General features: G+C 51.7%; 1 protein-coding gene across 13 annotated transcripts in view; it reads right to left on the bottom strand.

Annotated features, from left to right (window-relative positions):
* Positions 1 to 2,500: 2,500 nt before the first annotated feature.
* CASK (calcium/calmodulin dependent serine protein kinase) overlaps positions 2,501 to 13,647 on the bottom strand; it is a 362,863-nt gene continuing 351,716 nt past the window's right edge. For all 13 annotated transcript variants that reach the window (XM_013057510.2, XM_004754920.2, XM_045089473.1 and 10 more), the window contains 2 exons: positions 10,852 to 10,935; positions 2,501 to 7,874 (listed from right to left, as the gene is read on the bottom strand). In XM_013057510.2, the coding sequence (XP_012912964.1) occupies positions 7,698 to 7,874; positions 10,852 to 10,935 (261 nt within the window). In that variant the 3' untranslated portion in view covers positions 2,501 to 7,697. The remainder of the gene's footprint in view (positions 7,875 to 10,851; positions 10,936 to 13,647) is intronic.

Consider the following 13,647-nt stretch of genomic DNA (forward strand, 5'->3'; position numbering starts at 1 on the left):
CTGAGCTGAAATCAAGAGTGGGATGCTTAACCAACTGAGCCACCCTCGGCGTCCCTCCCATTAGAGTTTTTGGACGTTATCACTACTGCATAAGAGTATTGAGTTCTGTGTTTCTGTATCTGTTCTTTATGAACTTGAATGGATGTCCAGCTGTCCTCTTCGGCATTTCAAGATATACAATATTATTAGCAAATGTGGACAGTTTTGTCTTCTTTTTCTGTCTGTTTATATTTCTTTATTCTGCTTCTGCGCAGTGCTTTGGAAGCACTCTTAAACTGTCACGGAGGGAGGAGGATCTGGTACCCGAGTGGGGGAGCAGCATGTTGGGTAGGACTCGTGCAGACACGAGTACGTGTGTGTGGCCATGTGATGGGGCTGCCCCGAAGGGTTTCTGGAACATCTGCCGCTGGTTTACCCGCATTTTCTACTCCCTCTTGGAGGAGCGTGTGTTGCTTAGGAAATGTGAAAGATCATGGCACTTTTAATGCCTTTATTGTGTCACTTGTAGCTGGACTATGTTGCTTGTGGTTAGAGTAGCTAGTCTGCTAAGGATATTTTCTGTCTGATTTTTAAGAGTTTTTGTTTTTAAAGTAGAACTGGGTGTGGAATTTCATCAGGTGTCTTTCTGGCAGCTGTGAAATGACCATCCGCTTTTCCACTTTTCTTCTTGTAACTGAGGTATGGCTCATGTACAGTAAAAAGCCCAGATCGTAGGCGCTCAGTTCAATGTGTTTTAACAACCGTATATACCCACATAACCACCACCTCAAAGAAGAACTGGAACATTTCCATTACCCAGAAAGTTCTAGGGGGAAGTTCTGTGGTAAGCTGTTGATTTGTGTGGCTGAACATTTACCACTAGCTGTGTGCACGAGCTCCATTTCCCGCTCTCTGGCCTTAGTTTCCCATCTCGAGGGCCAGGGCCTAGAGCCACCGGGGAGGCCCCCGTGGGCTGTCTCCTCTCAAGTCGTTCATTGCCCGCTCTGCTGGCAGGACGGCTCCAGCTTCTCTGCAGGGCAACCGGCCATGGGGAGGTGGGGAGTGCTGGGTAAAGCCGCCCCTGAAACGGGAAGAGGGCAAATGGCAGGAGCTGGAAGCTTTTAGTCACACCTAAGGATGCATCTGTGGCCGGACTGTTTCTGGGCGCCCCTCCCTAAAAGGTGAAGGTGGGCTGTGGTGAGCAGGTGTGTGCATTGGGCGCGGGAGCCCCCACACTGCCCTAAGCGTGGGATTTCGGTGGCAGGCCCATGTCCTGTGTGCTCATTCCTTGAGAAAGTCAGATGCCGCCGTTTGGAACGTTCTCCCCAGGAGCACCCCTCACCTTTGGCTGGGTTGCTAATGTGCACTACTACATTTGACCTTTAGGGGGCTTGCTACCCTCAGGCTATTCAAGGTCGCTGTCTTCAGCGACCTTGAACTCGAGGTCACGGTCTAGTACCCAGCATTAGTCTGGTTGCCTGGTTTTTGCAGCCCCCCTCAACTCCCTACTGCAGTCGTTCGCCAGAGGATACCCGCTGTTATTCAGCTTATCTTATTACAGTAAACCAGAGAAAATGCGGAAGTATGTGTTTCTGTTCATTTCTGCCAGCTAAATATTGACCTGTTCGATGTGTTTTCCATGCCACGAAGCACAGAAAATCAGCTTAGTGCTAGTGTTTGGCTCTTGGTCCTCTGTGTGTTGAGCCGAGCCATCTGAAGAAAGGTGACTGGTGATTTCCCTGAATTGAAAGGCCAAGAGCTCAACCTCTTGTGTCTGAATGTGATCTCAACTCTTCTATACAGTTTTTTGGAAGGGGGAGGTTTTCTCGAGAAAAGCAAACAGTTGGTCCTAGTTAACGTTCCTTTGATACGAGCCACATGAACACAGCCCAGGCTATTTCTGGAGGTGTGCATGTTCAGACACACGCGAGGGTGGCTCTCTGATGCTACCAGGGTCCTCTGCTGGGGGAGAGCCCAGGAAAGGGAGGGTGGAGAGTAGGTCACTGAGGCCCGCGAGGGGCCGTGTTCCAGACTCCAGCCAGAGACCAAAGCAAACCACCTCCCCCAACCGGGGCAGGAGGCTTCCTCCTGGGGCTCTCTACGCAGACATCAAACAAGACACTTGCTTTCCATGCTGGGCGCCCACACTGCCCTGATTAATTTAGACTTCTATTTCTGGGAGTTGTCACACTTGGATTTCTCTCTTTCTCTCTCTCTTTTTTTTAACCCAACACTATTTTAAATCCGCTTCCAAGTTCAACCAACTCAACTTGAACTGCTCTCAGGACATAGTCTGTGCCAGCTGTGTTGAAGATGGTGACTGCCAGGGACATGCTCCCCCGAGAGTGGGGACAAGGTTGATCTCTGTCCCCCGCCCCCAAGACCCCCCCCCATGCACCTGTGGGAAGGTCCTCGAGGCTGAACCCTGGAGAGGAACTCCTTGTCCCTCTAACCCTCCTGTGGTCTGTTCCCCCACCCCCTGCCCCAGCTGTGTGGCCTGCAGTCTGAGGAGACAAGTGCCTTTTCATGTTTTATACATTTTATTCATACATTTCTCCAACTTTGAAATGACAAAAGCCCAAGTCTATGGTTTCCCATTACACAGCATCCTACAAGTATGTATATTCTACAAAGAATACTATGGAGTTTTTCTTCCTCCCCCGTCACACAAGAGATAACTGATGAGGGTTCCGTCCGTCTCCTGTAACTGGCCGTGCACCAGTGCTCTGGTTCCCGCGACAGGGCAGAGGGATCCGGGCGGGAGGGCGTGTGCTAAGGCATGTAAATAGATACACACAGAAAGAAAAGCGGGACATTTACAAAGAATCCGAACCTGTCCGATCCCCTCACCTCCTGGGTGTCGAAGGACCCCTCCTGCACGAAGGCTCTTGTGCGCTAAGGCTTTGCTGTACCCTGCAAATACTTACAATCGGAAATGGTGAAATATACAACAACTGTTAACATCGCTCTCTTTTTATCACTGAGACAATACTTCAAAACCTTTTATAAAAAGGCAATTATACATACAGAAAAAAGAACACGTTGGCAAAACTTTAGGCAAAACAACCCCAGAACTGAGTTTGAAGGGCGACACACCTGCATTGCCATTAAACACGATGCCACAGCCCCGGCATGTGAGGGTGGCGTGGCCTCCGCGTGGGTCTGGCCGCTGGCTCCCCCCGCCCCCCTCGCCCCGGGCGTCATTCCAGGACACAGCTGAGACTGGAAGTCCGTTCCCCCAGTTCTTGGTCTGGTCAAAATGAAAACCAGAGGTGGGGCCGCTCATTGTGGAGGAGCCCCCCTTTCTGCTCCCAAGCAGAACTCCTAAGAGACTGCAGGTCCTCTGTGTTCCCAAGCTGGTCAGGCTCAGGCTTCTCCTGTGGGGAGTGCGTGCACCTTCCCTTGGCTGCAGGCCAGAGAGAAGGGACCTGATACCGGGTCTCTAAGCAGACATCGGTCTGGAGTTGTGCTTGGGGCCAGAAATGAGGTCTCCTTCCTACGTGGTGACAAATATCTCTTTCCATTTTCTTTTGCTCCGTCCATTTGCACAGGTTCAAGAGTTGATGGAGGGTCAGGTGAGAGGTGGGGGGGGGGGATTTTCTCTGCCTCCGAAGGGCTAAGACGCGGCACTGCGTGTCCTAGAGATGGTATGCCCCTCCCGCTCCTCTCCCTGTGGGCCGGTCTGCCCACCTTCTGTGGCCTAAGAGTGGCAGAGAAAGGAGCAGATGTCAGGGATGGGGACCAGTGAACATACCCTCGGTCTCCCTTCCTTCCTCTTCCTGGATGCGGGCCGCAGCCGGGCTTCATTCACGAAGCCGGAAGACCCGAGACTTCTGAGAGCTCCAGGTTTAAGGCAAACCGATAAGTGGGCATGGGCCAGGCTGATGGAGCAGTAAGCCTGCGGGGCATAGTCCCTTAAGCGGAGACATCAAATGGAGAGGAAAACCTTACTTCTAAAGGGGTAAGCAAGAGGAAGAGTTCGTCCGACTGAAATGACTCATGAAGAAAGCTTGTAGCCCTTCTGCAAGCTGCATCAGGAAGCAGAATGCCTTTCAAAGAGGAGGGTTAATTAGAGGTGCAGAACCAGAGAAAGGCGCTCAGGGACCTTCAGTCTGTGACAGGCCGTAATCAGCCTCAGTATCTTAAGCCCTTGTGAAGAGGATGGAATTAGGAAGCTGTGTTCAGTTCTGGAAAAACAGACTCCTCCCCCACCCCTAACACACATACAAGTGCATTTGATGATAGGAAGCAAGGAGGAGGAGGGATGGGGACCCTAAGTGGCTTGTCTTGGGATGCCGATGGCGAGATGCCTTCCCTTTCCCAGGGGGGCTGCGTGGGAGGCATTATAATTAAGAACTCATTAACGAGAAAACCGTCTTGCTAGCATTAGCAGCATGTTCTCTTTGCCCCAAGAGACTGACTTGAAATGAAGAAAAGGACATCACATTGGTGGGAGACAATAGAGTTTGCTTTGGGGCTGCCTGTCCCTAAGGGGCCGTGTCCACGCAGGCCATCTCTGCTGTCCTGTTTCCCCCGATGGCCCAGCAGACTAAACTTTCTCAAGGAGTGAAGTTGAAGCCTTACTGAACCGGTAACTACGAGTGATTTGAAAAGCAACAAAGACTGTCCTCTGCAGTAACAGGATCAGAGGTTTCCAGTAGCTCATGGGGGCGTGGCGGTGTGAGATGGCCCTGGCCGCGCGGGGAGGAGGAGCTGCAGAGCCCGCGTGCCGAGGATGGGCTCTGAATGCAAATGGCAAGAATTCGGTCACCTATTTCTTCTCTGCACCAGTATGTTAAACCATCTCAGCCGACAGGAGATACATTTAATTGCATTTTCAGAAGCTACTGTATCATCTTGACGCTGGGAAAACTTCCAGCTGAACTGAACTGAGTGACATGTTCCTTTTTAGTGTTAAAATTGAACCTGCTGCACATGCAGAGTGACTACCATCTTATTAAAAAGAATCAAGACACTTCTTAACAAAAGATTCTGCATATTAAAGGCACCCCCTTTCTGGCTATGGGGCGTGGGGCTGGAATATGGTTCAGCTGACCAGTGATAAGATTTAATAGTCATCATTTGCTCTGGTCTTTAAAATGGCGGGGGGGGGGTGACGGGGATGATTTTGCTGATGGCATGGAAGCAGCAAAGCTTTTTGGTAATTTTCTCTGATTGCTTAGTGGAGGACAGCTTTGTACAAAAATTACTGTGAATGTAAGTATTTTCTGGCAGGTCATAAAGACATTATTTTTGAGGGGGGCCTATGTGAGTGGAATGGAGCAGATGACCTCTTTGAGAAGTTCTGCCAGAATGAGCTCTGGATGCAGGGGTCCGGCAGTCCACACGGAGGCGAGAGCCGTGCCTGCCTGTGTGCCTCTGATAGAGAAGAGGGGACAAGTGCTAAGTGCTTCTCAATCCTGGGCTCATAGACATTGGAACTGGCTTCGCTTTGCTCTTCTTCTGCTTGATCCACCTCTGTCAACGGGGCTTAAGAGAGGCATCATTGGCATCTCTGGAGATGCGGCCTTCAAGGGCCTGAGAGGGGTGTGGCCATTTCTAGCAGAGGGAGGGAGTTGGTGTTCCCCACGTGTTAGCTGTAGTTTTCTTTGTGCTTCATTGGAAGAGAGGTAGAGCGGGCGCTTTCACAGCGAGAAGAGCCCAGATTGTGGTCAGTACCATCGCGGGAATGACTGCCTGGCCTTGGCGTTGGTTAGATTTAAACCACTCCTAACACAGCTCCAAGCAACTCTTGGGGTTTCCCTTCTCCATCCAGGGTGTCTCTGGGTTGGTGGTTTGGTCTCCCTGCTGTGGGGCCTCAACAGGGGCTGTTCGCTCAACGCCTGGTAAGTTGCAAACTCATCTGGTCACTGACAAAGGACAACATCAGAGAGAGAGAGAGAGAGAGAGAGAGAGAATCACCGTTTAATAAGGGTCGGTGGCTGGGGAGGGGGATGCCTGGAAGGGCGTCTCCAGCTGTCTTCTGTGTGTGGTCCTTCAAGAGGAGCCATGCAGCTCAGAACCCGCCCCGCGCACCCTGCCGAGGCACAAAGCGATGAGGCCATCTACCCGACAAGAAGCGACCCGGAGGGTGTTTCCTCCAGGATCCCAGGTTACCAGAACCACTTCGCACGCTGCTGCTCTAAAAAGGATCTTCCACTGACCTCTGGCCAAGAGTCAGAAAACCCCCGCCTGCATGTCCTGGGTTGGAAGAATGGGACCTCGTGGAAGGGTGATGAGATGGTTAATGTCTTTAAAGCAACAAGGATAGATGATTCTCCTGTGCCAAGGGAGATAGCAAGAGGAAGGAGCGACCACAGCTGGCCTCCTGCACATGGCGGCCCTCGGGCGCCCTGCGCTCTGGGAGCCAGACGCCGTCCGAGCTGTGCTCTGGTGGACTGTGGTGCTGTCCTGCCAACTGAGCGTCACTCCGGGCCTTCCATGGTTCAGTAAGCATCTAGCGGATTATCCAATCTAAAAGATAGACTTGTAAACCTGAACAAATCTATAATGAAATGAAGGACCCAAAGGCGTTGAATTATTGAACACATAAAAGGAAGTATATTTAAAAAAAAATTGGTCAAACTGTCCTGTTAGTTATCATTTTAAAGGAATTTACAGGGCTGTTATCTTCTTTTGGAATAATTCAGTTTATAGCAAATGCCTAAACTGGTTTCTTCATTGCACAGTATATTCTCTTAAAATGGGTGCTTTAAAACAATTACATACATATTAAAAATCCTCATTTCTTTGCTTAATTAAAACGTTAATACTCTCCGACAACACAGATCTGAAATGGTGAAACCAGCAACTTCCCCTCCCACCTTACAACAAATTAAATTGAGACAAAATTACAAACACATTTCACTACATGATTATTAATAATAAAAATCAGTTTTCTTTATAAAGTTGCCCGAAATGCAAGGGATGTGCATAGGTTTACAACTTAGTCATAATAGCATTTTATTCTTATTCCCCTGGGTGTGCCCCGTGAACGGAATGTACTTTGCTGTAGATTACAGATTGTTTTGTCCAACACAGACACACCGACAGCATAAACGCTCGCGACTGTCCACATGCATTAAGAGTCAAGACCCAACTTCAAATCTCTAAAAGGTTTACAGGGTGCTTCAAAGAGACAGTATCACATTATCTGGATGTTACATAAAGGACTTAAAAAAAAATACTAGTCTAAAAAAAAAAAAAGAAAAAAGGCCTTTAAAAATTTATGACTGTTTTGTAATCACTAGACTGATTATTTCAAATAAATAAAGGAAAGAAAGATTCCAATCCATAAAATCAGACTCTAAAAAGAATGTAGTGTTCCACCCCCAGTCAAGGTAACAGAATCATTGTTTATTATTAAAATAGATTATAGAAAGCAGCATCTATTTTGTGCAGTTTTTAGGGGTCTTGGAAATAAAAAGCTATGATTTCCAAAAATATAACATTCCAAAGGATTGAATAATACATACATTTAAAGATACATTTTATTAAAGTTTAGGAGAACTGATTAAAAAAGATACTGTCTCTTTAAATTAGTGTGTAATTGTTTTCTCCTCCTATCTATTTGGACATGACAATAATTATAAATGGAGGTCACACTACAACTAGGTAGTCTCTAGGGACCATGACCTGCTGACACAAGGCCGATAACAAAGAGGCTTTTCCACGGATGAGGTGGCTCCCGGGCAGGCGTCAGATATCTGGGGAGAGGCCTAATAGACCCAGGAGACCGGGACCCATTGCGGGGCTGTGCACACGAGCTCGACGGCTTCCTCCAGATGTCTGATTGTCTCATCAATTTCATTGTTGATAATTGTGAGATCGAAGTAGTGCGCGTATGTTCTCTGTAGGATATCGGACTCCTTCTGCAGACGCTGGAGAGACTCATCCTGAAGGGTGAGGGGATGGAGGGTGGGGTGGGGAAGGGAGGAGCAAAGAGGAGACAGAAGTCAGCTGGATTCTTTCTCTTTCTGCATTTCTGCACTTCCCAGGGGCAGACACAGTCAAGGCCACACCCTGATGTGCCGCATCTGGGCACGAGGCCAAGTCCGCTTCGTGACCAAGGCCACAGCGGCCCCGGGCAGGCAGGGTTACGGAGGACTGGCCTGCAGCCCGCAGGCTCCCCCTGCAACATGAGCTCCATGCCATCCCTGTGCCCCGCTCCCCCCCCCCCACCCGCCCAGGACCAGAGAGACTTGGCCCTCTTGGGCACACATGACACCCTGCCCCCACCCTCGGACCCCGCTGGTTTGCCCCAAGAAGCCACTGCCTCTGGCTGACAAATTAAGTTGTATTTTCCCCTTTTATGCTTTGAGGTCCAATGTGTTCCAGGAATTCAATTACGTCTAATGCCCCCCCCCCCCCAACAGCAGCGGATGCCCGAGGCAAGAGCTTTTGGGATGTTACAAATAATGGATGAAATGAGGCCATTTCTCAGCTACCACGGCAACCAGCATCTGAGGAACCCCCTCGTGGTGGTCTACACTGGAGATGGCCGGACACGGGGCGCAGGGCAAAAGGACCCGAACCTCTGAGGAAAACTATGGAAAAAGCTGCTACCGAGTTCTGGGGGGGCTCTGCTGCAGGAAAGGCCTTTCCTCTGCTTCTGCAGCTTGCTGCGGATTTGGAGCACCCTCCTCAGGGTGAGCCCGCCGGAGGTGGCCCTGTGGGGTCCCTCATTTGTCACATGAGTCTCAATTTAGCCTCAGGTTGGCAGATCTTTCAAGACTGGGAGCCCTCACGGGCCACCAGAAAGTTTGCCTCCAAGTGTTCACGGGCTGGATACTGTTATGCCAAACTCGCAAGGGACAACTTCCAATCTGAAGCCAGGGGGCTTGAAGTCAAAGCGTCCCCCTTCTCCCCCCGCACCAGGCAGGTAAGGTGCTGGGCTGAGTCTTACACAGACGGAGATACATACGATTCATACCTTCTTGTCTGCTTAGCATCTCTCCCCCAACTAGAGTGGCAACTTGTCGTGTGGGCCCTGTCATCGCTGTGCCCAGCACTTGGCATTGTGGCGAGTACACAGTAAGTGCTTACTAAATGACTAGATGTTCCTTAAAAGAACAAGCACTTGGCTAACACTGGCCACGACACGGTTTGCGGAGCGTTAAAGCCATCAAGACGGAAAGCTACACCACGAGGAAACAGAGGCCCGTGGTGACACTGATGCGCTCCCAGAAAACTAAAGGATGCGGTGCCTTCGGGAACTTGGGAGCCATGGTGCCCGCAGCTGACTTAGGACCCTTCCTCTTCACCGAGGCCCATCCATTATTTGTGAGAAACCCTTCCTGAAGATCCCCGGTCTGTGGGTGCGACTCTCCAGAGGGGGATGGAAAATGAGGTCATTCGATCCCACTGGGCAGGGAGGCCGGGGACACTGTCTGCTCTATCAGGACACTCTGAGAGGAGAGTCCTCCAGGTTTTGTCGCCGTCTACTGGGATTTCAAAGCAGGGCAGGTGTGCTTGGCTATTAATGGCTCCGTGTAGATAAGAGTTCAGTTAATCACCACCTGCTAAGGTCCTATCAACACACTTTCCACCGGCGCCTAAAAAGCTGCTTCACTTTGCGACAAACACTGCAAAAGCCCCATTTTGGGAAACACTCCTTTGCCCGAGGCCAGGAGTGCTTCCTGCTCAGCCGAGAAGATAGCGGTTCTCAGCACGGCACTCTCCGGTCTGGAGGACTCCACGGAAACACGGTCTGGGCTTCAGAAACCACTAGTGGAGTTTACGATTTGCTCTGAGAGCCGGGCTGACGAACACGTTCAAGAAAATGTACAGCTGCCGGCATCTGTTTTTAAATGGAGCTCTCTTTATGCAAGAAAAAGCTTTCCTCTTAAGGACCCCATAAGATGAAGCTCTATTTGTGGGTTTCCTCCTCGGCAACAGCTGGTCTGCGGGCTTGCCTCACGCACGAGCAGGGTTCAACTCAGTGAAAACAAAACGCCTCTAGTCTAACAGCAAAAGGCAGGATTTATGGGAAGTAAGGGTCTACATTCTAAATCTAGGAAAGAAAACGAGGCTGCATTTCGTCACCTCCTAGCTGGTACTTACGGGCAATTTTCTGCACCATTTTGGCAGCTATGGAAAATTAGTAAAAGGGCAGGAAAAGAGGCAAAAACAAACAAACAAAAAGCAAAGATGATAATTCAAGAAAAATACATGGCACCCGAAGGAAAAGCGCTCAGCACCTGGCGGGGCTTTGGGCATGCTGGGGTACTACCGGAGACCCCCACAGCAGAGCTCCCAAAGGAATACACCTTTTGCAAATGAAAGGACCCAAAGGAACGACTGAAAAGATGAGTAACCCGGCCATGTAAAGATGGACTCTTCCAGACACACGAGGCACAGTTTCCCAGCCTTGACTGTACGGTCACTAGCTGGAGGCGGTTTAGACGGGTCCTCACCAAGCAGAGCCAAGAGCCCTCTGCTGGCGTGTGGGCCCCGCCGAGCACCGGGTGACCCCGTGCGGGAGCCTTCAGAGCTTCCAGACACACCCAATCACCCACAGCATCCGCGTGGCCACGGAGGCCCTCGGGGTCGGCCCAGTGCTGGAAGGTGATGCCGGCTCTGGAGCGACACCCCCCCACCCCCCTCTCTGGGCCACTGAGCTGGCCCCAGAGCGGACAGGGCTCATTTCCAGGTGGGGTCATCTCCGGGGACCTGAGTGGGTCCCACCCCAGAAGCTCCCTCAGGCCAAGGTCCTGGCTTCTTTAGAGCTCTGTCCCCGCGGAGTGCTCTTGGGCCTAGAGCCAGGCCCTCTTGCCCAGCGCCCGCAGGGGGTGAGTGGGCCCAGCCGGCCTCCACCCCTCCGGCGGGCCCGCAGGTCCTTGCGCTGGGCTGCCTCCACGCAGTGAGCCTTACCTCATTTAGCCCTGGAGTGATGGTGGGCGCGGCGATGAAAACAACGAAAGGCGCGAACTCGGCGGTTCTCAGGACCTTCAGCGCCTGCGGATGAAACACATGGGACACTCAGAGCCAAGAGCTGAGGGCGCGGCTGTCACACGTGTCTGCACGAAATCGCACAGCTCAGCGAGCCTGGGACTCACACTTTTGGCGAGGCGGGTGCACACTGACCTGCTGTCTCCGGAACTCCCCCTACTCCTTTCCTTCGGAAGGACAGACAATAGCCACTGGCGAGTAACAGGTGACAAACTGGACATTTTTTATGAATCTCCTGAATCGATCCGACTTCCTTTTCTTCAGAAAAGTCCACACCGACTACACTAGTTAATGTTCATTTAAACCTGGCTGTGAATGGTAGCCTACCTCGGGAATCGTGAGGAAATGTGCTTTGGGGTGGCCTTGGCTCAGCAGGTGGGCTCTGCCCCTGATCTCCAGCCCCCTTCAGCACAGCTTCACCTTCTAACTGCTAATGGGGCCAGCACATCCCGGCCGAGGTCACTGCAAGGCTGTGTTCCTGCTCCTGATGCCTGCTGAGTTCCCCTGCCGAGAGGCCCCTGGGGGCCAGGAGACCTGATTGGGGGCTGGAGGCTGGAGCCACTACAGGAGCTCTGAGGCCAGTTCAGTTCCCTTCCCAGGCATAATCCCCCAGAATGGCGAGAGCCTCTGGTTCGCAGGGACACACCACCAAGCTGGTGCGCCACGCCCGCGAACCGCATTCTGATGTGGGATTTCAACCCCCGCCCCCAAGCCCAGGACCTGAGCCTCCCCGTGGTTGTGGCCTCCCCTCCACAGAACAAAACCCTAGTATCTGCAGGCACACACTTCACAAGGCACCGATGTGTCCTTGACTCGTCTGCACCAGAGGTGGTGGTGGGGGGGGATGGCATGTAACGTGTCTATTCTGTTATCTGCATCGTTTGCTCTGCCATATTCCTATTTTTCCCTCTTCTGCCTGGTTTACTGTGGCAGCCGTCAGCCGGGTCTCTCTGCCTCTGTACTAGAGACTGCTGCTACAATGACAGCTCTTTTGAGGCAAGTCCCACCGTCTCGCTGCTCTGCTCCAAAGCCTTCCACGGCTCCCTCTTGGCCTGGGGCTAAAATGTCCACTCCTCAGCATCAAAAGCCAGCACCCTGTCCCCTGTGCTGGGCCATGCTCACCTCCTCCACCTCTCTCTGCCCCTTCCCCTCCATGGACTGGCCTCGCTGAACTACTTCCAGTTCCAGAAAGGGCCATGCTCTCTCTGGTTTCCCAGCCTTTTTCTTACTACCCCCTCTGCCTGGACCCTCTGTCCATATTCTCCCTTTTGGCTTGGCTAAGGGAGCCCTTGGCACATGGCACTGGTGTTCTTTTGTCTTAGTCCTTCGTGAGCTCCGAGCCAGGTTTAGCACCTCTCCCGTCCCCCCAGGTACCCGCCACACATGCAAGCGCCTGGCACTGGACGGTGAGCTTGAGGGCAAGGGCTGGGTCCTGTTTGGTCTTCTCCCTCGTGCCCTCCACGGCACCTTGCCTAAATGGTCTTGATGCTGAAATGGAAACGTGAAAGCGGCACGAATGATCGGCAGAAAATGTTCGCCTGGAGGGCACTGTGCTTGGTGGCTGAAGGGAGCCTCTGAATGTACAGGCTCGGGAGAGACTGACGGCATGATAAAGCTTTCGTGCAAGCTTCACATGCACTGGGATTAGGTTTCTGAATCTCAGTGACCCAGGAGCTCCTTCCGGGCTAAGGGAGCCAGGCATGTCCTGTCACGTGTCACATCACAGTGCTTCAACTGTGAACATCACACTCCCCTCTGAGCAAGCTCGTCAGCCCACCTATGCTCATTTTTGACGGAGGTAATTGGCAATTTCTTTGTCAGCCCTTTTGTGATTGAAGACTTCAGCAAGGAGCAAACAAAGTGCATCTCTAGCTCACCTGAGCTTATGGGGAATCTTTCTTTAGAAACCCTTTTTGTCAATATTATTTTGGGCCTCCCTTCCTAACCCCTGCCCCATCTTCCTGTGCTCATTAGTCAGGAGGCTACAGGGTCCGTGGAGACAGAAGGTTTTCTCATCCACCCACAGCCAGCCTCCAGGCAGCTAGGCAGGGACCAGTTCCCAGCACACGGTTCCTCCCCTTGCTTCTGTCCTGACTCCCCAAGGGCCACACAGTAAGTCCGCACAGCGTCGATGCTGAACGGCACCCCAGGTGACGTTGAGGAGGACACCCCAGGCGTGAAATGGTCTTCTGTCTGCTCAGTGCCTCCAGCCTTCCCTGCCACCCAATTCTTCGACTGTCTTAAGTTCTAACCTATCATGCTGCAACCCCTGAAACCACGCTCCCCTTCTCTGCATGGCACGTGGGCCCTTGGCCTTCATCCATCCAGATGTGAAGATCTTTCCATGTTTCCTGCCCACAGCGGTGGCTGAAGACTGCTCGTCCCCTGCCTGGTGCCTGGTGTCCAGGAACCCGGTTCTATTCCCTTCCCAGTTAATTCCAAGGGAAGAACTGGTGTACTTCCAGGAAATCCAGGACCCTCCCCTCTCTGTGCTGCCTTCCAGGAACATCAGAGCTAACCCACAGGCCAATCACAGCAGTTACGGGAGACTTTTTGGGACTTTGATTTTCAATTTCTAGCCTATGTTTACTTTCTTTTTTTTTCTCTATTATATTTTCAAAAATGAAAAGACACATCACATCGAGACTGAGATTTTCTTGTCTGGTAGCCCTCGGATAGGCAGCAGAGTCACCACACATTTCCTCAGTGGCCTGGCGA

This window comes from Mustela putorius, unplaced genomic scaffold (genome assembly GCF_011764305.1).
Source record: "Mustela putorius furo isolate JIRA1106 unplaced genomic scaffold, ASM1176430v1.1 tig00003836_pilon_pilon_pilon, whole genome shotgun sequence".
Classification (NCBI taxonomy): Eukaryota; Metazoa; Chordata; class Mammalia; order Carnivora; family Mustelidae; genus Mustela; species Mustela putorius.